We start from the raw sequence: 24,451 nt of genomic DNA, 5'->3' as shown, positions 1-24,451 counted from the left end.
ACAGAGAGTGAAGTGGCCGGTTCGGCTAGTTAAGAAAATAAAAGGGAACAGTGCATACCATTACGTCGGCCTCCTCTTTCCTTCTGCCCCCCCCCGTCTTCGCTGAGCAGGCCCAGAATAAAGGCTGGTTACCGGCCGGAGAATCAACCCACGGTCGCCCGACTACGGTCTGGAGGCCACGACGAGGGAAGGTAACAATATCGATATCGATATCGGCGATACTGGTCCAGTATTTACTTGGTATCGGATCCACACCAAAGCTTGCAGTATCGCCCACCACTAGTCTGCAGGCTGCGTTACAGGGAGCACAGAGCTCAGTGTGAGGACGCCAACACCTCCAACACATGCCAGCCATGAGCATCTCCTGACATAGCACTCCCGTGATGCCAGGTGGAATTGCAAGATATGATATAAACGATAACGTGTTGCACCAGCAAGTTTTACACCTGTGTTTTATGCCAGTTTATTGTAAAACCAAGTTTAAAAACATGATTTTACCAAAGTTCTGTACAAAAATCACACATAAAAACAGAAGCAACGGGAGTGAACTGGGGTGTAATCCAGAATGTACACAAAGCACGAAGCAAAAAAGAGAAAGGTTGGAAAAGGCACCAGTGAATATGTTCCATCCACCCCGACCTCCTCCTGCTCCTGTGCTCGTTTCTGACGATTCTTAGAGGCCATCAAACTATAAAACAACACTGTTGGTCATGTTGCTTGTAAACAGCTAGAAAATCCTCCTCTAAAGCTCAGTCAACACGTTGCATCTCGTTTGTTTAATCTCTACAAAATCCAAAGTGCAAAGACAATAAGTTGTTGTCTTTAGATGGACTGTTACCTTTGAACAAACTCATGCTAGCTGTTTCCCCCTGTTTCCAGTCTTTGTGCTAAGCTAAGCTAACGGTCTGCCTGAGCCTGGTCTCAGTTTTCTCCTCTTTCTTTAAAAACAAAAAAGAGGTTTTTGCATTCTAAGTTTTTCAGTGCATGTTTTATGTGTTTCTGGCGGATGTGTAGTGGTTTCATTCACGTCATTCACTTCCTCTCCATGTCTTGTCTCCACCTCTCTCCCACACTCACTCTGTCTGTAAACTACACTGATAGTTGATTTGTTTTTAGGTCAGACATTTAAAACTTTATTGATCTGGCTGAAGAGGCAGCCCCGGTATAAGCTTCTCGTTTAACTCCCTGCGCTTTTCTCTTCTCTCTCCTTTGTCTTCTTTTCTTCACCTCCTCTGCTTCCTCCTGTTTCTTGTCTCTCTCTCTCTCTCTCTCTCTCTTTCAGTCGCTCCATCTTTGTCACTCAGCTTTTTCAAAGTTTCCCACTAACAGCGTTATACTGGACCAACTGCTGAGAAATCACAGCTGGCCTCAACGACCGGAGCTGAAGAACAGGAAGAGGACGAACTCATGATTCACTCAAGTGAGTACCTGCTCTTGTCTACAGAGCCTTCGTAATGAGCTCTGACTACTTTCCTGACATTCGGTCGAAGCAGAAACCGGCAGCAGGTCACATCAGCAGTTCTGTGCCACAGACACTTGAGCGAGATGTCAACAAGTGAGTCGATCGTGTTTAATGAAAGGTTTGAACAGTGGGAACAGCCAGAAAAATCTCCATCAAATTTACAGTGTCAGCGTTGAAAATGTGCACAGATAAACTGAAAACTTGACAAACGGAGCCTAGTAAGATGAAGAGTAACCTGCTAAGATGTCCATGTAGCTGCTGTATATGTGTAACTAAACAGACGTCGATAAGAATGTGCAGTACCTAGAACTTATGAGGACGCGTGAGAAAGGCTGGCAGCAGGTTCAGATCCTCAGAAAACTAATCTTTCCTTTACATTTTCTCTGATGTAGCCTCGTAGGTGTAAACAGCTGGAGCTAAACTGTCACTACTGTTTTTAATATCCTCAAAACTTGAACCCACAACCAAACCCGGAGCTTAGATCACCTGTATTTGCCTCCACAGCTGTGAACACAAATTAGATGAGATTCGAAAGCGACAGTTCAGTTTGACATGTTGTTTCATGGTGTGACAAAAAGACAACCTGAGATATGTTATGTGTTTAATGTGGCTGTCTTTGCTGTTTGTTCTTCATGTCTCTGGGCTGGCAGATGTGCAGGGAGGTGGGAGCTGAGGCTCCACGCTCCGCTGCAGCACTGACACCTGTCATCTGCAGAGCACCGTGAAACGTTCTGCAGCTAAGCTGAGGTTTCATTTCTCACTGTGGCAGGAAGGACCAGGTAGCCACACGGAGACTAGCCCGTACACTGATGTGTCTGAGGGCCAGTTTTTTACCAGGCTGCATTCTTCTGTCTAAACCCGACAGTACGGTATATAGTGTCCAATCCCAGGCCAAGCCCAGCACAGTCGAGTTTGTACAGTGTGTTTTTTAATCTCTTTTATTGTTCAAGTGCGTTACACACAAGGAATTTTCTCCGGTATCGAGGCACTGGTGCCATAACGTATCATCCTCTCTGTCATCCACTGTGAATAAATATAGAGAAGTGTGTTTAAAAAAAAAAAAAACACAAGAAAAAGAATAAATGTTTGGTCGCTTTCCAGCTCTGGTGATGAAAACCATGGAAATGTTTTTGACTTGTCTGGATTATTTTGTAGAAGAAGACATTTTCCTTCTTTTATCCAAAACCCAGATGTGAAGTTTTCAGTCCCCCTGTGCAGGGAGCCGCTTCACGTTTTGTTTGTACAGCGCCAAATCACAAGAAAAGTCGCCTCAGGACACTTTACAAAGTAAAGTCTAGACCGTTCTGTTATCATTATCATTATTATTATTATTCTAGAGGAAGAACCCAGCAAATCCCTCTTGAGCAGCACTTGGCAACAGCAGGGAGGAAAAACTCCCCAGTCTCCAGAGCGAGTGTGTTCATGGGATGCTGGTTCACCACCAACCACAGTTAGTGTCCTCCTGGTGCTGCTGGGATGTGGAGCCTGCTTTTAGTTTGACGGGCACCTTTAAATCACATGACAGGCGTCGGTTTGTGTTTGTCTTGTGTCCTAAACTCACACAAGCTTCAGTCTGAACACGATAGAGAGTACACACACACACACACACACACGCACACACACACACGTATTCACACAGAGAGAGTGTGTTCTGCAGAAAAGGAAACTTTACTTCCTGACAGAGACCTCCCCCTCCCACCCACAGACACATCGACACAGCCGGAGAGTAGAGTTCAACAGAAATAGAAACTGCAGCGTTTCCACCGTGCTCACAGGTTCCCAGTCCACTGTCATGTTGTTGCTCGTGACCGTATCTGGAGCACGGTGCAGCGTAATGAAGTACATTCTGAGGTACTTGTACCTTTGTACTTCTACTCCACTACATTTACCTGAGACCTGTATTTATAATCACTTTGCAGATTTTTCATTCGCTTCCTGTCCAGTGAAAACTCGCGTCTCCAGATTTTGTGATGCTGATTTTTTTCTGATAAACTGATTCACTGCAGTTTGAACCTGCCTAGGAACCAGAAACCCTGAGTTCTAAACAAGTCACACAAAACAATGTGTTTAATATATATATGTGTATAATTTGTATAAGAAGATCAGGGTGAACAGGAGCATCTGGAGCAGCTGGTTTCCCGCTGTGTGTCCGTAGTAGCACAGACAGGTTTTAACTCTGCTCTTCTTCTTCATCTCCTCTCACAGATCACTCCATCCACTCCATCTTCTGCTGCTGCTGTGCCCTGCAGACCAGGTACAGGCTGTGGCCCCAACTGTTTTCTGCCGTGCTCATTCACTTCCATGACTTCGGTGACTTTGCCTCATTCAGATGGATCATTTCAGACCAATACATCAGCCACTTTTTGCATCTGCACTGAATTGTACCTGCATCTGTTCACCTGGCGGTGAAGATGGAGATAGTTTCTTCATTTAGTAGTGTAGTCTAGGGGTTTCCCAACCTAGGGGTAGAGACCCTCCAAAGGGCCACAAGATGAATCTGAGGAGGCGTGAGACGATTAGGAAAGACAGTTTAGTTTTGCAGCCATTTCTCTTGTGTGAAATATTGAATCATTGTTTCTTCCTTGTCCTCGAACAGATGCTAAAATTAAATAATGTGAGAAGTTTAGAGGCAAAGTGTTTGTGACACCATTATTGTTGTAGGTCCTCACAAGTCAAAGGCATTTGACGCCACTGGTTTAATTATTGTCCAGTTGTTTTTCTAAGCTCATCATATGATTTTAATGTGGAGTCCTTACTCTGGTGTTGTATAAATGTATTGCAGTAAAAGGTTCAACATTTCCCTTTGAATTAAAGTAAAGTAGAAGTATAAAGCAACATAACATGGAACAAGTATATTTGTACTTCATTTCAGTATTTAAGTTAATGTACTTAGTTACTTTACACTACAGGTTCTAATTTTGGTCCAGCTGTTTTCCTTTGGATGTGTGAGGCTTCTAAATAAAACTGTGTGCGAAGTGTTCATTGACTGACTGATTTCAGGGAGATCAGCACCCGCATGGAGCTGGGGGGAAGCTCCTCGCTGTGTTTCCAGAGCAGACGGTACCCGGGACGCGCCTGCCAGGTAAGATGGAGAGCGTGTGCTCAAGAGAAACAGTGACAGAGCGAATGACAGTGGGAGTCATTTGTTTGTATCTGTTTTCACTGTTTCTCAGGTCGACAGGTCGAGGAGGAAGCTCCCTCTTCCTCCTCCTGACAGCGAGGACGGTGAAGGCGAGGGGCTGCTGACGGTCGTCGCCATGTATGACTTCACCGCCAAGGAGGACACCGACCTCGCACTCAAACAGGTCCACACACACACACACACACACACACACACACACACACACACACACACACACACACAAACCAAGCATGCGTGATGACGCAGTGTGTCACGCCCACAGGGAGAGGAGTACACCATCCTCCACAAACAGGACCAGCTGTGGTGGCGGGCGCAGGACAAATACGGGTGGGTCCCAGAGATGCATCATGAATCTGTAGGAAGAACAAGGTTTCTTCTTTTCAAACAAATGTTTTCTTTTACTTTAACCATATTAACTTTGGTGACCTTTTCATCTGTCACCATCATCAGTGCTAATTGATTATGCAAACAACCATGTGTAGCCATAAAACGTTTTGCACTCATTGGTTCACAGTAAATGAAAAAGGAGCTGATGTTTCTCACTTTCACACACGTGACCCATCACTGAAGGTCGATGTGGGGCTTCACTCAGCCTCAGCATCCTGTCAGCTCTGTTTAATCTTGTTAGCGTGGTGACAATGAGGTTACGTTTTGCAGTGTAGAGCTGGACCTGACAAGCCGAGTTTGAACATGCCACCGTCAGGCCTCATGTTTCATGTCTCCTCCTCTCTGTTTCCGTCAGGAATAAAGGCTTCATCCCCAGTAACTACGTCACAGAGAAAAACAGAATTGAGGCAAACCCGTGAGTCTCGTGTCACAGTGCATGTTTCTCTTCTTGTCTGTGTTTTTCTTCACTGTCTTTGTGTAAAACTGAAACATCATATTATTCAACATTATGCTTTGACCTAGTTTGTCTTCAGCTCTTTCTGGTCACGTGTTATTCTAGTTCGTGCTCATTCATTCTCCTTTGTTCACTGAGCTGTGTTGATGATTTAAAGCCCAGTGAACATTTCTTATTCATTCTTTTATTATTAGAAATTATTTTCTTCAATTATACTGAATTTGTTTGTCTCACAGTTGTGCTAGCTTAGCATTAAGAATAACTAGAAGTGTACCCACTGATCACTCTCAGTTTTAGTACCAGATTACAGTATGTAAACTTATTAGCACATTATTTGGAAATAAACAGGAATTTATTGACCTGTAAAATAAAGCACTACTCTTTTTCTAGTTATTATTCTTGCAGCTAAAACCTGTTATTTCATTAATCAAAGGGCAACAACTAAACTGTTAATGGTGTGTTTGCTTGTTTTGATTTCCTTCGTGGAGGTGGTACTGCAAGAACATCACCAGGACAGAAGCTGAGCAGCTGCTGAGGCAGGAGGTATCGACCTGTGGTTGCTCCTACCTCTCTCTTTATATCTGTCTGTCCATGCACCTGTACGTGCAGAGGTGTGGCTAAGTGCCACAGTGATACACACCTCTGTGTATTTGCTCTGAGTGTTAAAGTGTCTTCACTGCTTACACTTCATCTTTTCTTTGAGTGTGTGTTTTTGGTCATGTTGAGTGTTTCTGGCTGTTTTCCAGGGCAAAGAGGGGGGTTTTGTGGTGCGGGAGTCCAGTCGGAAAGGAGTCTACACCGTCTCTGTTTATACCAAAACATTAAGGTGATTCATATCACAGTGTGGAACCTGAAGCTTAAAATCCCCGACGTCATATATGCAGTAACTCTTTACCTGTAAGCTGATGAACTTTTCACTTTTGGTTTCCATGTGTGAATCCAGTGATAATGGAGATATTAGGCATTACCAGATCAAACTAAGTGACAGCGGTCAGTTCTTCTTGGCAGAGAAGTATACCTTCACCTCCATACCTGACCTCATACACTACCATGAACACAACGCAGCAGGTACCTACGCTCACACCCCTTGAGCACGTTACAGTGCTACATGCAGCAGTGCTTCATTTCACATGGTTTTCTGTGTGTGTGCAGGTCTAGTGACCAGGCTGCGGTATGCGGTCGGGCCAATGGGAAGGTGTGTACCCGCCACATCAGGATTCAGCTCAGGTAAATAAAAGCACACAAACGCACTTTACTTTAAGCTGATGTGTGTGTGTGTCATTGTGCAGGAATAGATCAATAATACCTTTGTGAAATTTTGGAACATATGAAACATGCCTTGAATATTGTTGTATTACTGTACAGACCAATGTACAAAAATAATTTCATACGGGGGTAACGTTGTTCTCCCTTAGTTCTCTGCATTTGTTTTTATTTGGCGTACCTAATAAACTGGCACCAAGTCTGTAAGATGAGTAATGGATAAGCAAAAAGACAAGATAAAGCACTACTCTTATTCCTGTAAAGAGAATACTCTGAAAAGGGATTAAGTGAAGAATGTTTGTTTCTCTTACTACTGTTCACATCTCTGTTCCTCTTCACCATCGATCCCCCTCCTCCTTTTCCTCCCTCCAGAGAAGTGGGAGATCAACCCCAGTGAGCTGACCTTCATGAAGGTGGTGGGCAGTGGCCAGTTCGGTGTAGTGAAGCTTGGCAAATATAGAGCTGACCACAGAGTGGCCATCAAGGTCATCAGGGAGGGAGCCATGTATGAGGAGGACTTCATCGAGGAGGCCAAGGTCATGATGTAAGGACGGGGGGAAGGACAGAGAGGACAGAGGATTGGGATAAGATGTAAATGTTTGGAAAAGAGAGGGAGCAGAAAAAGAATGGAGGTGAAACTGTCTGTGTTTGTTGTCCCCCCCCCCCAGGAGACTGTGTCACCCTAAACTGGTGCAGCTGTATGGTGTTTGCTTGCAGCAGCGCCCCCTGTTGATCGTGGCTGAGTTCATGGAGAATGGCTGCCTGTTGAATTTCCTGCGGCAGAGGGGCAGGAGTCTGATGGACTCTTGGCTTCTCTCCATGTGCCAGGACATCTGCGAGGGGATGGAGTATCTGGAGGCACATAGTTTCATCCACAGAGACCTGGTGGGTGTGTCAGTGGGTCGTAGCACAAGACCTGAAACATAATTTGAGCCAGTACAGAAACCCAAATGACAACACGTGGCCCAGTGCACGGCCCAGTGGACATAGTCAATGTGCACTTTAACAAACCAGTGGAGATGATCCAGCTTAGTCTGTATAGACCCCTCAGTGCTTTCATGTCTCCCAGCGTTGGCTTCACTACATTAGCTTCCTTCAAATCCCCCTAATAATTTATAAGGCATTACATAGTTTGTATTGTTTCAGCTGCATGTCTGTCATCGATTTCTGGTTGTTTTTCATTCATGCAGGCAGCCAGGAACTGTCTGGTTAATGAGCACAATGTGGTGAAGGTCAGTGACTTCGGAATGACAAGGTGTGTTTCCACTTTAGTTCAGGTCTTAACAATTTGACATTCCACTAAATATGTTTATTATTCTGGTGGAGGGTCAGATGACCGTGTTGTAAGCTTTAAGTCAGTTCCAGCTTATCTTAGTTTAGTACAAACAGGAGGAAACATTGAAAAAGAGTCTGTCCAAAGGTAACAAAACCCAGCTGTCAGTCTCTAATGCACCCTCATTAACACATTATATCTTGTTTATTTAATCCACCAAAAGTAAAAAAAAAACAGTTTTCCATGTTACAAGGCGCCGTGTGCACTGCCTCTTTCTAAAGCCTAGAGTCAGAGCTGTTCCCCTTTGTTTCCAGTGTTTGTGCTAAGCTAAGCTAACTCATGCTTAGTGTAGACAGAACAAGGTATATGAAGACATCACCTTGGGCTATGAACAGCTGTGATGGGCATTTGTTTCATAGTTATTTGACACTGAATCATGATTCATTTAGAGAAATTGAACCCTGGTTTGCTGGAAATCGAACATTCACTTTTGAAATCGAGTTGTACTCTGTCAGTTCTGCAGTACAAGCTGTGTGTACAGTTGTGTTTTTGACTTTGAGTTCATGTTTCTAGGTACGTTCTAGACAACCAGTACACCAGTTCCAGTGGTGCTAAGTTCCCAGTGAAGTGGTCTCCTCCTGAAGTTCTCCACTACAGTAAATACAGCAGCAAGTCTGACGTCTGGTCCTTTGGTGAGGAAACAGTAGTACAAATACTAGTTGTGATAACTGGGTTTGACTAAAACAGTTCTAACTGACCAGTACAATAACGTTAGTAACTCTGAGCCTGTCATCTCGAACAATGATGTTCAGTATCTTTAAAGATGAAAGTTACAAACAGAAGCACATCAAGTCAAAAAACACACAAACTGCACTGGTGTTAGCAGTATTTGTGCATGTGTGCGCAGGTGTGGTGATGTGGGAAGTCTACTCACAGGGTCGGACTCCGTTTGAAAACCGTTCCAACTTGGATGTGGTCAATGACATCACCAGAGGGATCCGGCTGTACCGACCACACCGCGCCTCACAACCACTGTACGCCATCATGTACCGCTGCTGGCACGAGGTGAGCTGCTCAGTCAGCTGTAAGATATCGGACATGTGAGAGAAACAAAACTTTCACAAAGCGTTTCCCACTTTGACAAAAACCTCTTATCACAAGCTTCACTTACTTTGGTGCTTCTGAGCTTTCAGCCAGATCGAATGTGCTTCCTCGCCAGTTTTATGCTTCTGTTGAACTTACGATCGTGCACATTACTGTCCACTTTACCGGCACCTGCACTACACTAATACAGTACAGTGCAATGCTAGTCCTGTTATTCTACTATATTACTTTCATTGTACAGTGACTGGGGGGGGGCGGCTGTGGCTCAGGAGGTAGAGAGTCGTCTCCTAACCAGAAAGACACTGAATCCCCAGTTGTAATCAATGATGTGACTGGTGCATGAATGTGTGAGTGTGAATGGGTGAATGGCCAAACAGTGTGAAACACTTTGAGTGTGTTACAAGGCATAGAAAAGCTCTGTACAAGTCCCATTTCCCCTTATTCAGCACATTGTATAATTATAACGTCTATCTTTAGTCTCTGTTCTATTTTATTCTATTTTTATGGAAATTATAATATGGTTGCTTTTTATATAGGGGAAATAAACAGGTTGGATGGTGAGTTTTGATGATCACACCTTTTGTTAACCCATGCATAACATCTTCACCCTCTTCTTCCTCCCCTTCCCCTCGATCCCTTCTATTCCTCTACTTGTCATCCACTCTTCTTCCTCTTCCTCTTCTTCGGTGGTGGTGGTGTAGAGGCCTCAGGGTCGGCCACCTTTCTCTGAGCTGCTGGAGGAAATCAGAAAACTGGCAGAAAACTCGGATTAGCAAACACAGATGACATATGTGCTGATTTTAAAACTATTTTTCACTGTTATCCTGTTTTGTAAATAATATTTTTTATTAAAATATTTACAGATAACTTATCAGAGATGCTTTTCTTCTTTGAAGTGATGTTTAAAATTTTCATCCACCATCTATAAATACATATATAACATGAAATCAAACGTTGTGTTCTGTATGGACTTACGCTGGTCTTCATTATATATTGTTTAGTGCTGCACTAAAGCAGCAGTATGTAAGTAAAGAGTGAGTAAAGAGTGAAACTAGCCTTCCTAATCCTTGAGAATTCATTGTTTGTCCTTTTTCATTAGAGCCTCTGGTAAAGGTGGAGCTCATGTTACCTTATATACATATAATTTGATTTACATACTGCTGGGTAGCTTGTGAATTTTGGGGATCAGTATGTCTTATGATTACAGTACAGGTTACTGTACACTGTATATTGTTTTCTGAAAGTAATTAAATTCATTAGTGACTAAATGAGTTTAGTTACTTTCATCACAGTATCCTCTAAGCTCATAAACTGTTTTTTAAAATCCCCCAAAGTTAGTGTCAAAAGGTTCTTTAAAAAAAAAAAGGCTAGCTACTGTACAAATAGCTAACAAACAAACAACAGCTGGAGTCACGTTGATTTTTTTCTTTTTGATGACGTAACCCACCCGGGGCCCGCCCTTCCTCCGCGAAGCGCGGGCGAGAGGCGTTTCCGTGGCAACGTGTTTGGTGACATCGGGACACGGTCAAGTGGTCTTCTCAGGTACACGCACACGTTCACGAAGCGTTACTCCAGTGTTTACGGTGTTGATAACGGAAGCTCTTCGCCCGGATTAGAAGGTCAGAAGGAATCCCCCGGTAAGGTCTGTGTGCTAATACCGTGGTGCGCGTGTGCGTGTGCGTGCGGGAAGAGCTCGGCTAAACTTTAAGTTTCAGCGGCTTGTTGTTTGTTTTACGGTGTCTATAACATTTCTATGACAGTTCACACCACTGCAGACGGTTTAACAAGGCTCTACGAGTAGAGGTTTGAAACGCGGCCCGTGTTAATAGGCCACCGCTTTGTTTACATGTTACTGTATCAATAATAACAATAATATGTGAGGATGCAGGCCATTTACAGCCTGGGTCAGTTTGCATGCAGTTTTTACTAATAGACCTACTGTATATGCGTTGTGGTGGAATGTTAATATAAATGATTATACTACAAACTAGATTATAAATTGTTTTGTTTTATTTTTTTTAACAAAACTTATTTTATCGTTTTGCTTTTTGGATTATTTTGTTTCTGTGATTTTCTCTTCTTTTCCTTTCTATGTCATTTAAAAAAAAATGAGAAAATGCTAAATTTTTGGTTCTTTTTTAAGCAGTGTTCCTTTTATTCTACTTCTTCCTTACACATGTTGTTGTCTTACAATAATTGTTCTTGTACCTTTTATCTCTTATTTTTCTTTGTTTCCCTTTAAATAATTTTCATTAATAATGCTGTATTACATTTTTAATTTTAGGTTATTTTCTAAAGGTCTGTGATGTCATATTAAACCTAACAGCTGTAACGGATTGGTAAATGATACTGTCAGTGATACGCATGTGTTGATGTAAATGTAGAATGAGTTGATATTAACTGTTTCAAGGAGATTGACCTTTTCTTTCTCAGCCTCCATATCGTCTTTAATGGAGCGCTACGAGACTCTGGGTCTGGTCGGGGAGGGCAGTTATGGCACTGTGCTGAAATGCCGCCATCGAGGCTCCGGCCGCCTCGTTGCCATCAAGAAGTTCATGGACTCAGACAGTGACAAGACAGTGAAGAAGATCGCCCTGAGGGAGATCAAGCTGCTCAGGGTATCTGTCAAAGAGTGGTTTTATATGAGCCTGAAACCTCAGTGAAGCAAAACACAACAGTAGGCTAAACACAAACACACCCCCAAACATCTCAGTCACATTCTTATATTTCAATCATGACATGAGAGGAAACATTGGAAGATGAAAAACAGTTGTGATTTGCATCTTCTTTGTTGCTCTAAGTATTGGCTTCAATGTTCATTCAAGGTGTCGGCCAACTGGCAAAAAGTTAAAGTTCTTTAATAGAATGTTAGCATATTTCTGTTCTTTAGACATGTAATTATTTCTCCAATCTCATCTTTCTAACCACAAAGAAACTATGTCATGAGAACCTGGTGAACCTTCTGGAAGTGTGGAAGCGTCGTCGCCGCTGGTATCTGGTGTTTGAGTTTGTGGAGCGAACACTTCTGGATGATCTGGAGCAAAACCCAAGTGGACTGGACCTGAACACCAGCCAGCAATATCTGTATCAGATCCTGAGAGCCGCAGCCTTCTGCCACCAGCAAAATGTGAGGACATACAGTGAAGCATTCCGCCGGACAAGTCAGAGACTTTTAGGTCTTTCTGAGTATAGGTCAGGTCAGACTTATCGCTGGTTTCAGGTCTGTGTACACACCTGTACAAACCGATTCAACCCATTAGAACTGAAAAAAGAGATTAAGATGTCCATAGTTCCTTTTCATGTTGGGTTCAAATGTTAGAAATAAGGTCAAAGTTCAAGTCAAAGTGTTTATTTGTCATATACACAGTTAGGAAACGTGTTTCCCTGTACAATGAAATTCTTACTTTGCCGTCCACATGAATGCCACAAAATACAAATGAAATATAAAGTAGATAAATAAATAACACAAAATCTAAGGCACTTTAAGCAGCAAATGCAGCAATACAATAAAAGAATATAATAAATGTATACTGCATGGGAGCAGCATGTGCAGCAGTCAATGTGCAAACAGAATGTAAACAGTACATCACGTATTTCCTGGTAATAAACTCCTCAGCTGTTTAGGAGTCTGATGACAGAGGGAAAGAAAGAGTTTTTCAGTCTAGTGGTCCTACATTTCACACTCCTGAACCTCCGGCCAGAGGGTAGGGAGGTTAACAGTTCCTGTTGGGGGTGGGTGGGATCTTTGAGGATGGAGGCAGCTTTCCTACGCACCCTGCAGTGGTAAATGCTCTGCAGAGAGGGTAACAATAAGTGTAACAATATGGTAAATACATATTTTTCCATTGTATGGGTTTTCAGACAAAACATGGAGTGTATTAGTTGTGCAAATTTGACCATTCCTTGACATTACTTTGTACCACCTGGGCACCTGTTCATGCCCTTTCCGGGCATTTCATTGACTCTGTATGCACTGATACTCTACCACCTTCAAAGACTGCTTTGCATTGTGTTTGAACACACCTTAAGGCCTTTGTGTGACTCCATGGGAAGCTGCTGCTTCTGTAAACAGACTGAGAGGTTGTTGTTATGCAACTAGTACCAACATTTCTGAGAATGTGAAGCCATGACAATGACAGGAGTCAACCTTTACTCAGGACTAGTTTCTACTAACTGCATTAGCTACTGAACTGATCAGATGTGTTACAGTAAAAGTGACCATTAGCTGATGTCATCTAAACACAAATCACCCACGTGGATCAGCGATGAAATGATCAAACACCAAACAGAAAGAAATCAGCTATGCCTCCTTCATCCTCTGGGAACAGTCCACATAACATACACTCTCTCTCTTCCCTCACAGATCATCCATCGTGACATCAAGCCTGAGAACATCCTCATCTCCCAGGGGGGCGTGGTCAAGCTGTGTGATTTTGGCTTTGCCCGAACTGTAACAACACCTGCTGAGGACGGTGTCTACACTGACTATGTTGCTACTCGCTGGTACAGAGCCCCCGAGCTGCTGGTGGGAGACCTTAAATACGGAAAGTGAGTACCTGTGTAGACCATTGGACGTCAGCTCTCGGTTGTCTGTTGATCAAATGTTAACTTTTGTGTGTTTATGTGTGTGTCTGTATAGGCCAGTGGATGTGTGGGCTGTAGGCTGTCTGTTATTAGAGATGTTAACAGGTGAGCCTCTCTTTCCCGGAGACTCAGACCTTGACCAAATTTACCACATTGTCAGGTGCTTTGGTAAGCGCACACACCAAAACATGTATTAGATAAAATATGCTAAACCTCCTCTTTGAACTTTCTCCACAGTTGTACTTTAATGGCTTTTGCTTTTTTCAGGTAACCTGACAGCTCATCACCAGGAGCTGTTCCACAGGAATCCCATCTTTTCCGGAGTCACATTGCCAGAAAGCTCCGAACCAGTCACATTGCAGGAGCGCTTCCCTACAATCACATCTACTGCCCTGGACCTGGCACAGGTGCAGGTTTTGTTTAGTTAGTTTAGTGACTTCAAGCAAGACTATGTAAGACTGTGCAACTTTTGCTAAGAAGATGTTTTACTTATGTGTCAATCTGCATCTTCTCACACTTTAGACACTTTAAATTCTTGCTGATGTCTGGTAGTAATAAGACTAGTTCAAGTCTGAGAGCTTGGAGTCTAGCAATAAATACATTTATAATTAGCGGTGACAAAAATAAACCTGACTATGCTAGACCAGGAGGGAGTTTGTATAACTTAGTGTACAGTATGTTTCTGTTGAATAAAACTCTAACATTAGTTTACTGTGCAGCATTCATTCATCCCAACTAAGAGAGAAGAGAGAGGAACCAAATGAAGAGGAGTCAGATCTGAAACCTTTAATATGAGCTTGGGTTCATCAGCAACAACACTATTCAAGAGAACTCGCAGTACATATGAACAGATTTTATACTGATAGCTCAGAAGAATAAAAACATCAGGTGTTGCTGCTGTCCAATTCCAGAAAATACCTGACAAAACAATGACAACAACATCCAAACCTTTAAATAATAGCTAGCACGATGGAAGTGCCAGGTCACAGAGATCCAATGTGTCCTGCAAAGGTTTCCACTCCAGTGATTCCCACAAATGGATAGTTCAGTGTTACTTCCTCACCCTCATACTGTAGCATCAAGATTTGTGATTGCAGACAAAGAGAAATCACCTATTGAGAGTTACTGTAGCATCAAGATTTGTGATTGCAAAGAGAAATCACCTATTGAGAGCTGAATGTCAAGCTGGGGAATCCTTGTATTTGAAGTTAAACTGGATCTGCAGCCTTTGCATTAGCGCTAAAATGCAGCTGCTTCTAAGGTCACTAAATTCTTTTTCTGTTGGGCTTGAATTGTGTGAGTGTGCGTGCGTGTGTGTGGTTGTTTGTCTATGTGTTAGCCCTGCGATGGATTGGCGACCTGTCCAGGGTGTACCCCGCCTTCGCCCGATTGGCTCCGGCCCCACCCGTGACCCCGCTCAGGGATTAAGAGGAAGAAAATGATGATGTGTTGTCCCTTTCAGAGCTGTCTCCGGATGGATCCAGAGAGACGAGCTGAGTGTTCAGAACTGCTAGAACATCCTCTCTTCACACAAGACTGTTTCCACATCAGGTACCTGTATGTTTATAGTTTAGCAGACAGTTTAACATGCATAGATTATTTTTCATCCTCATATAATAGTGTCTTAGGTATTAACACGGTACACATTTAGCTACAACTGTCCCCTTGAGGAAGGCTGTTAGGGCTGTAGACTTGAAATGCGTATTAGCAAGCTGGTGCTTATTGGTACTTTGATCAGTGTGGATACCATGATTCTGACCTGATACGGAATGATATTTATAAACCTTTTAACTGTTTTGTTGGCAATTTACTAAGCTGCTGCATATATTTCTGTATCTCTGCAGGTTTTTGGGTGAGCTGAATGCTAAGATAAAAAAAGACCACAGTCAAAATTCAACTTTACCCAAAATAACTAAAACCCCAAGAAAAGAAAAGGATGAAGGGAACGAGAAAAACCAGAGAGGCAAAGACAAGAAACAACTGGGAACCATGAATGCAGACATTAAAAAGACAATGGAGAAAAAGGACAAGAAAGAAGAGATGGAGACAACCAAAGCAAAGCAGCCTTCAAAGCTTTCTAAAACTATTCGGAACACCTCTGAACCTTTGGTGTTCACCAAACCGTCCAACATGTTAGGTGCTAAGGTTATCGATAATGCAGCAAGACCTTCAGTGGCCGTGAAGAGTATTTCTAAATCAGCTAAAACCCACACCTGTGATTTATCAGAAGGTACCAAGACTGTACCAGGTTTAAAGGACAATAACACAGTGGCAGTTACATCTAAGAATGAGAAGGCTGCTTCTCCAAAGCAAAGGCAAGACCACTTAAAGACTAAAGAAAATTCAAAGGACGATTTGCCTTCTAGTTGCTCAAATACAGCAGTGTCAAATGAGACTGAGAAAAACACAATGGACACCTGGAGATGTTCTAAATCTGAACCAAGACGGGAATTTGGAAAGAGCTGGAACACTGCAAACACTAAAGTGCCCAAAATTTCTAAAATCACAGCCACTGACCATCCAAATGTATGTTTATCTCCAAATGCTTCTCTGGAATCAACCGTCGATGGGAGAGGCAATGACAACAATGACCACGCTGGGGTCACTACCCTAACTATTCCTCCTGTCACCAAGCAATGCAAGACAGCTACTGTTCAAGAGCATCTGAGCATCAACACTATTCCAAAAACACTGAGAGTCCCAGATAAAGAGAACAAAGAGGATTTTGCGTTTTCTGTGTCTATCAGTGCAACAGCTATGTCTTTGGTAAATCAAACCTTAAAGATTTATGGAAGCTCAAGTAATGAGCAAAGGAACAACAGCAGTGAAGTTGAATCTGATGAAACATTTCTGAGACCCCCTGACTCTAAAGTTCTGATTGAAAAGCTTGGGCCTTTTATCAGCCACACCAAGTCTACCTCAACAATGACCACAAAGTCACAGAAAACCGCATTTCCTACAGAAGAAAGAAAGAGAAGTGACAGCCTGGAAAGGAACAATACAACAAATATAACCACTACCATGGACTGCACTTTAGTCCAGTCTACAGCGACTCCAGACCACAGAACTTCGACAAGAAGCTTTGTCCTTCACAACGTGGACACTCATGAGTTTGATTTCGGTCTACCTCAGTCCAGGTGTACAGATAAGCCAAGGCATCCCGGTACTCGACTGGCCCAGCAGTCCCTGTCGAGCCACATCACAGCATCAGTCACAGCACAGGTAACAATGTGTATGTGCTTCTCTTGTTTACAACTGAATCAGGACACAAACTCACCACACTCTCCTTGCAGGTGTCAGATAAAAATCTGACTGGCGAGTGCGCCCTCCTGCCTGATCGCTGTACCTGTGGCAACAGTGGTGGCGTTACTGTGGCCAAAAAGAGGTCAGACATCCATTTCCCAGATCTAAGAAGCTCAGTGTTGCCAGAGCTCAGAGGAAGAGATGGTACATACAAAAGCACAAGCACACACACACCTGACCATAGTCATTTTAGTGACAAAACGATAAGTATGTGAGGCAGGCTGAATCTGGCCCAGTCAGAGAGGGTCTTCATTTGACTCTTAATTTTAGCACCCTTTTAAGGCTACAATTCAGAAATTCCACCGTGACATGGCTCAGAGTCCAGGTTTTTTAGGATTTGATAAGTGTTGTTTGACAGCATGTCCACGCAGAAAGCAATGTTTTTCAGTAATCTATTTCACACGTCTGGAGGAAATATTTAATAGCTCCTGTTTATTGTTACTTACTACATGCATGTAAATGCAACCTGTACTTGCATTTTATGCATGTGACTACAGTGATAGCACAAAGTTACACAAAGAAAGTCCAAACAGCTCAGGACTTCTGGGGCTCTGTAGCAATAACAAGCATAGTTTTCTTAAATTATTTATCAGTGACATTTCAGCTACTATGAACGAGACTTGACCAACAGGAAAAATACGTCCTCGCTTTGTAAAATTGTCCCAACTAACTTTCTCATTATCTGTACCTCAAACTTGCCCTTAACATGAAATAAAAAACGTGAAAGCACCACCAGTTAAGGACGAATTAGTACATGTAACCAAGGAATGTGTGAATGTGCATGTTCCACCTGTTCTTTACTGACAAAATAAAAAAGTGATGATTCCTCCGATGGTTTTCCAGGCAAACACAACCAAGGTGTCACAAAGGATCAGAGGAGAGACAAACAGCCAGTTCCTCACATTTCTCCATCAGAACCAAAGACACAACAGCTCTGATTTGGACTTAAACATTCATCCTAACACACCTGTCTTCTTACCTGGTCACTTAAATTCAGATTCCTTAACCATATGGTATAACACTTTACCCAAACTCAGACTGTTGCAATTTATTTAGTGTTAGCGGCAGCTACATTTTGCTAATATGAAGAACCAGTTGTTTAATTTACACCTGGTCTTTTGTGTTAGATAACCTAATAATAATACAGATGTTAAATCTTTAGTCAAAAGGATTGATAGTGTATGAAAATGTAATTAATGAGATTTAAAAGTGTTTAGCTTAGCTTTACACCTTTTTAAAACATCAGTCTGGTCATTCGTATGTAAGTACTTGTCAAATTGTTGTTAAACAGCAGATCACTGCTGTGGTTTTACATGGGCATCATACGAATAAAGAAGGTTTTTAAAAAGATTGTTGTATTGTCTTGGTTTATGGCTGTAGCTAACGGCTCTGAACTGACACGCATACATCTGAAACAACTTTTAATCTTGAACATTTAATATTTAATGTTTACTGATAGTGATGCAGGCGGCTACAATGTTTAGTTCACAAAACCATTTCCATGTGTTTCTCTTTTGCGTAAAACTAAAATGTAAAAATGACAAGATTCATATTTTATGGCACAAGTTTAAGACTCGTCACTTGAGTCTTCTGAAGAAGACGAACTGGTTTTCCACTGGTTTTCATTCGCTCTCTTAAGCAACATTGTGGCTAACTTGTGGTAGTGTGCACGGTGAACAGAGAAGCTGTTAGTGATTGGTCCCACCGGAGCCGGTTGTGGTCTGAATGGTGTTCCAATGTCTTTGGTTTCTGGTTTCTGTGGTGGCTGGACAAAAAAAAGACTGTATTCACTTAGCCACTTTATTAGGTACACATATACAAATTCTATTAACTATTGATATTGTAGTTAGTGGTGGTACTGGACTGCATTATACTGAGAGGTGTTTCTAATATTCTGGCCACCCTCACATGTATAAACAGAAACACCCCCCCTGCCCCCAACATAATAATCAGTAAGTCACTTCACCTCATTCTGAGCACTGTTAATCTCCTGGACTCAGTTACCGTCTTTATGTTTACATACATGTATATAGTGCATACCTTGTGTCTGCTGTGACAGCTTATCTTACCTTGGTGGTGGTGGCTGGGGGTGTGGTTTCTGTCATGGCTGGGATGGGCTCAGGTGTGGGGTCAGAGAAAAACGTGCAGGGGTCAACAGCAGAACCATCAATCTCTGGGAGTTCAAAGTCCCACAGAGAGGATGCGGACTGAGCTGAAATAAGGAAATTAGAGGAGTGAGAACAAATTTCTTGGCATTTTAAAGCTTCAGTTCTTCATTTTGTCTTGGAGGAATTCACGCTGGGTAGGATGAGCCTAAAGAACCAGTGAATTATCCATCTAAAGAAGATTAGTCATAACGTTTTTGAGTCATTTGTAGAAATGTTAGCTGTGAAGGAGCCTGCTCATTTGTGATGTGGCATTTTTGACATATTATAGACAAAGTAATTAATGAATCAGAACAAAAAGTAAAACATTCATAATCACAGCAGGATGTCGGTGGATTCACCGTCTCACACACCACATCGTGTCCTTTACTTAGTTAGTGCCTCTTCTTTTTGTAGCTGTGCTGCAGTGACCCTTTTACTTATCTGTACTAAAGTCAACACAAGTTGTAGCCTTTGTGTTCATGAAGGTGTCATCCGACCTGCCAGTCTGTGTTGCATATTTCATGGTGACAGGTCTCAGGTGTGCTTTTCTTTTGTACTTTGCTGAAAAGCTGCCATGAAGATGGCACATTACAAAAAGCTTTGTTCTAAAGTCATCACAAAGGCACAAACATTTATAAAGTAAAGATCCTTCAGATCAAAATGACTGTATTGTACTCACCATGAGCCAGGTTGATGCTCTGAATTCTGAGGAAGACGATGAAAAAGACAGAGAGAGCTGGTAACCTGCGGGACATGACTATAGCTAGAGAAAAGACTCAAAGGATCAGAAGTGGAAAATTAGGAATTTAGAGAAGTTCAAGGAAAAGGGGAAGCTGGAGGGAAAAGGGAGCAGGAATAATAAGAAAAATGAAAGAAGTGTTGAAGGACAGAGTGACTGAGAAGGAGGGAGGAGTTATGAAGGGAAAAGATGGATATGTCTAGACTAAAGGTTTCTCAGGGGTTGTGGTTCTGCATTGCAACAGAATTAAACCCTGTTAATCCTCACTGCTTTCTTTAATCTCGATTCTTTCAGGGAATGTTTACGGAGAAACATCCTCAGTAACGCAGTAACGCCCTGTTCAGCAGCAACACACACTCCACACTGTCTGAAGTGGGCTGGTTGGCTTGGCTCTTTTTAAGGATGTTTTTATCCTAATACTTTTGTACTTTTGTAAAACTGAATGCAGACCTTTTACTTGTAACCAGAGATGGAAAAAGTATTTAGATCTTTAAATACTCCTTTATGAGCTCTGCATTTTAAATGTTAGTCAAGTGAAAGCCAAAATGTCATTGCATGACTTATAACAGTGCTGTAAAAGTACTTCTTCCACCTCTGAACAAAGGTTTGAGCCCACCCAGTATACAACTGCTGCTTTGTGGTTGTGTGACTCCACTAACCAGTCAAATTTATGGGAATGGGACAGACATGAGGTCACTGTGGCCCTGACCTTTGACCACCAAAATCTAATCACTTCGTCCTTAAGTCCAAGTGGACGTTTGTGCCAAATTTGAAGAAATTCCTTCAAGGCGTTCCGGAGATATCACGTTCATGAGAATGGGACGGACGGGCAACCAGAAAACATAATTCCTCCAGCCATCATATGTCAGGAACGCCTTGAGGGAATTTCTAAAGATTGTTGTATTGTCTTGGTTTATGGCTGTAGCTAACGGCTCTGAACTGACACGCATACATCTGAAACAACTTTTAATCTTGAACATTTAATATTTAATGTTTACTGATAGTGATGCAGGCGGCTACAATGTTTAGTTCACAAAACCATTTCCATGTGTTTCTCTTTGCGTAAAACTAAAATGTAAAAATGACAAGATTCATATTTTATGGCACAAGTTTAAGACTCGTCACTTGAGTCTTCTGAAGAAGACGAACTGGTTTTCCACTGGTTTTCATTCGCTCTCTTAAGCAACATTGTGGCTAACTTGTGGTAGTGTGCACGGTGAACAGAGAAGCTGTTAGTGATTGGTCCCACCGGAGCCGGTTGTGGTCTGAATGGTGTTCCAATGTCTTTGGTTTCTGGTTTCTGTGGTGGCTGGACAAAAAAAAGACTGTATTCACTTAGCCACTTTATTAGGTACACATATACAAATTCTATTAACTATTGATATTGTAGTTAGTGGTGGTACTGGACTGCATTATACTGAGAGGTGTTTCTAATATTCTGGCCACCCTCACATGTATAAACAGAAACACCCCCCCTGCCCCCAACATAATAATCAGTAAGTCACTTCACCTCATTCTGAGCACTGTTAATCTCCTGGACTCAGTTACCGTCTTTATGTTTACATACATGTATATAGTGCATACCTTGTGTCTGCTGTGACAGCTTATCTTACCTTGGTGGTGGTGGCTGGGGGTGTGGTTTCTGTCATGGCTGGGATGGGCTCAGGTGTGGGGTCAGAGAAAAACGTGCAGGGGTCAACAGCAGAACCATCAATCTCTGGGAGTTCAAAGTCCCACAGAGAGGATGCGGACTGAGCTGAAATAAGGAAATTAGAGGAGTGAGAACAAATTTCTTGGCATTTTAAAGCTTCAGTTCTTCATTTTGTCTTGGAGGAATTCACGCTGGGTAGGATGAGCCTAAAGAACCAGTGAATTATCCATCTAAAGAAGATTAGTCATAACGTTTTTGAGTCATTTGTAGAAATGTTAGCTGTGAAGGAGCCTGCTCATTTGTGATGTGGCATTTTTGACATATTATAGACAAAGTAATTAATAAATCAGAACAAAAAGTAAAACATTCATAATCACAGCAGGATGTCGGTGGATTCACCGTCTCACACACCACATCGTGTCCTTTACTTAGTTAGTGCCTCTTCTTTTTGTAGCTGTGCTGCAGTGACCCTTTTACTTATCTGTACTAAAGTCAACACAAGTTGTAGCCTTTGTGTTCATGAAGGTGTCATCCGACCTGCCAGTCTGTGTTGCATATTTCATGGTGACAGGTCTCAGGTGTGCTTTTCTTTTGTACTTTGCTGAAAAGCTGCCATGAAGATGGCACATTACAAAAAGCTTTGTTCTAAAGTCATCACAAAGGCACAAACATTTATAAAGTAAAGATCCTTCAGATCAAAATGACTGTATTGTACTCACCATGAGCCAGGTTGATGCTCTGAATTCTGAGGAAGACGATGAAAAAGACAGAGAGAGCTGGTAACCTGCGGGACATGACTATAGCTAGAGAAAAGACTCAAAGGATCAGAAGTGGAAAATTAGGAATTTAGAGAAGTTCAAGGAAAAGGGGAAGCTGGAGGGAAAAGGGAGCAGGAATAATAAGAAAAATGAAAGAAGTGTTGAAGGACAGAGTGACTGAGAAGGAGGGAGGAGTTATGAAGGGAAAAGATGGATATGTCTAGACTAAAGGTTTCTCAGGGGTTGTGGTTCTGCATTGCAACAGAATTAAACCCTGTTAATCCTCACTGCTTTCTTTAATCTCGATTCTTTCAGGGAATGTTTACGGAGAAACATCCTCAGTAACGCAGTAACGCCCTGTTCAGCAGCAACACACACTCCACACTGTCTGAAGTGGGCTGGTTGGCTTGGCTCTTTTTAAGGATGTTTTTATCCTAATACTTTTGTACTTTTGTAAAACTGAATGCAGACCTTTTACTTGTAACCAGAGATGGAAAAAGTATTTAGATCTTTAAATACTCCTTTATGAGCTCTGCATTTTAAATGTTAGTCAAGTGAAAGCCAAAATGTCATTGCATGACTTATAACAGTGCTGTAAAAGTACTTCTTCCACCTCTGAACAAAGGTTTGAGCCCGCCCAGTATATAAATGCTGCTTTGTGGTTGTGTGACTCCACTAACCAGTCAAATTTATGGGAATGGGACAGACATGAGGTCACTGTGGCCCTGACCTTTGACCACCAAAATCTAATCACTTCGTCCTTAAGTCCAAGTGGACGTTTGTGCCAAATTTGAAGAAATTCCTTCAAGGCGTTCCGGAGATATCACGTTCATGAGAATGGGACGGACGGGCAACCAGAAAACATAATTCCTCCAGCCATCATATGTCAGGAACGCCTTGAGGGAATTTCTTTATGTCATTGTTTCTAGTGCCTTGCTCAAGGGCGGATTAAACGGTCCATGGAAACGGTTACTCCTGCAGTTCCTATACAGGTTTTCCCCTAACACACACCAGGTGTGTGGCTGGCTCTCGACCACGTGGAACAAGAGGTTTCCTAACATCACACAGGTTCATGCTGTGACATACAGCTGTGGTTGCTGTGGGGCAGAGTGTGTGTTTACATACACACACCCACTGTACATCCAACCATAATCCTGTGATGAGTGTGTGCATGTGTTTGTGTAGTCATGATCCAGTATCTTATCAAACAAAAGGCAGATTGTGGTTTAAGCCATGCTAGCAACACGGCTCTACCCACAGCGGTGTTGGTTCACTGACTGTGGACTGAAATATCTTTCAAAATCTGCAATGGATTAGCACAACACTGTGTGCCATTGTCCACGGGGCCCAGACAGTGACTTGTAATGACGTTGGTGATCCTTACTTCTCCTCTAGACCCACCATGAGGTTTTCAGTGCAATGTCTTGGCAACAGTTACAGTAAATGTCAGTTTAGTACAATCATGCTGCTTTCACAATGAACTGTGATAAGTCTATGATCCTTTACCTTGTCTTCAAGCTCCGCCAACCTGTTCTTTGGTTTATGACTAATGATATTCCCATCAGTCTCAGCTCAGCTCTACTTCTCTTTACTGCTAATTAGCAAATATTACGATGCTAACATGCTAAACTAAAAAGGTGAACATGGTAAATGCTAAATGTCACCATGTTAGCATTTAGCTAACGGGTATTGCTTTACTTTAAGACCCCACATTTAAGCACTGTGTCGCTGTCACAGAGGTGAACTTGGCAAATATTTACTGTATAAAACCGATGACAGAAATGAGACCCAGGATGCAATTCTGTATTTTATTTTGGAGAAATTCATAAATATAAAATTCTTACGTTTTCTTGAAAAAGGTTTTGGTTCTTTGTCTCTGAGCTTTAAAGTGCAGAAATGATGATACAGTTTATTAGTTAATACACTGACCTGCTACAGTGTTAGGAAGGAGTGAATAAATAATAACTGTTCTATAACATATCCATTAACAACAAATGTAAATTTGTTTCATATTTTGTTAGGGGGTAGGACTGGATAAGTCTGACTTCTTCCTACTCCGTTCAAGCATGTACTATGTATAAGCAATTTGAAAAGATTTTTTGTGGATATGTCTGGAATTATGTGTGATTACATACTGACTGTTGTTACATGTTTGAAAGAATCAATAAATCAAATCAAATCAAT

The 24,451-nt window shown here is 42.1% G+C and overlaps 2 protein-coding genes across 7 annotated transcripts in view; both read left to right on the top strand.

Moving 5' to 3' along the window:
• txk (TXK tyrosine kinase) overlaps nt 1-9,923 on the top strand; it is a 13,829-nt gene extending 3,906 nt beyond the window's left edge. Inside the window, exons 2-17 of one of the 3 annotated variants that reach the window (XM_020586668.1) lie at nt 1,283-1,420; nt 3,668-3,716; nt 4,463-4,544; nt 4,636-4,767; nt 4,867-4,931; nt 5,347-5,406; nt 5,934-5,988; nt 6,192-6,271; nt 6,389-6,513; nt 6,598-6,672; nt 7,081-7,252; nt 7,377-7,593; nt 7,899-7,963; nt 8,555-8,673; nt 8,889-9,046; nt 9,787-9,923. In XM_020586668.1, coding sequence (XP_020442324.1) covers nt 1,408-1,420; nt 3,668-3,716; nt 4,463-4,544; nt 4,636-4,767; nt 4,867-4,931; nt 5,347-5,406; nt 5,934-5,988; nt 6,192-6,271; nt 6,389-6,513; nt 6,598-6,672; nt 7,081-7,252; nt 7,377-7,593; nt 7,899-7,963; nt 8,555-8,673; nt 8,889-9,046; nt 9,787-9,858 — 1,539 coding nt within the window. In that variant the 5' untranslated portion in view covers nt 1,283-1,407 and the 3' untranslated portion in view covers nt 9,859-9,923. The other 2 variants (XM_020586667.1, XM_020586670.1) reach the window with 2 other exon arrangements.
• A 636-nt stretch (nt 9,924-10,559) lies between these two features.
• Nucleotides 10,560-18,439, top strand: LOC109951916 (cyclin-dependent kinase-like 2). 4 transcript variants are annotated; one of them, XM_020586685.1, is made up of 10 exons: nt 10,560-10,722; nt 11,519-11,703; nt 12,018-12,212; nt 13,449-13,633; nt 13,725-13,774; nt 13,937-14,076; nt 15,132-15,220; nt 15,514-16,891; nt 16,963-17,116; nt 17,816-18,439. In XM_020586685.1, the coding sequence occupies exons 2-10, from the start codon at nt 11,536-11,538 to the stop codon at nt 17,908-17,910; spliced, it is 2,454 nt and encodes an 817-aa protein (XP_020442341.1). In that variant the 5' UTR covers nt 10,560-10,722; nt 11,519-11,535; the 3' UTR covers nt 17,911-18,439. The 4 variants fall into 4 exon arrangements, with proteins under 4 accessions (XP_020442341.1, XP_020442338.1, XP_020442337.1 ...); XM_020586682.1 differs by having other exon boundaries at nt 10,560-10,727; nt 13,725-13,837; XM_020586681.1 differs by having other exon boundaries at nt 13,725-13,837; nt 17,816-18,438.
• The last annotated feature ends 6,012 nt before the right edge of the window (nt 18,440-24,451 follow it).

The sequence above is a fragment of the Monopterus albus genome, unplaced genomic scaffold (assembly GCF_001952655.1).
Source record: "Monopterus albus unplaced genomic scaffold, M_albus_1.0 scaffold418.1, whole genome shotgun sequence".
Lineage (NCBI taxonomy): Eukaryota > Metazoa > Chordata > Actinopteri > Synbranchiformes > Synbranchidae > Monopterus > Monopterus albus.
Note: the sequence above shows the minus strand (reverse complement) of the source record. Positions and strands in the feature narration are given on the sequence as shown.

Bases quoted from the DNA above. Each gene is read 5' to 3' on its own strand.
- LOC109951916 (XM_020586682.1), top strand. From the start codon at position 11,536: ATGGAGCGCTACGAGACTCTGGGTCTGGTCGGGGAGGGCAGTTATGGC. The intron at 11,704-12,017 runs GTATCTGTCAAA...CTAACCACAAAG, and splicing joins GGGAGATCAAGCTGCTCAGG to AAACTATGTCATGAGAACCT. The intron at 13,634-13,724 runs GTGAGTACCTGT...GTGTCTGTATAG, and splicing joins GGAGACCTTAAATACGGAAA to GCCAGTGGATGTGTGGGCTG.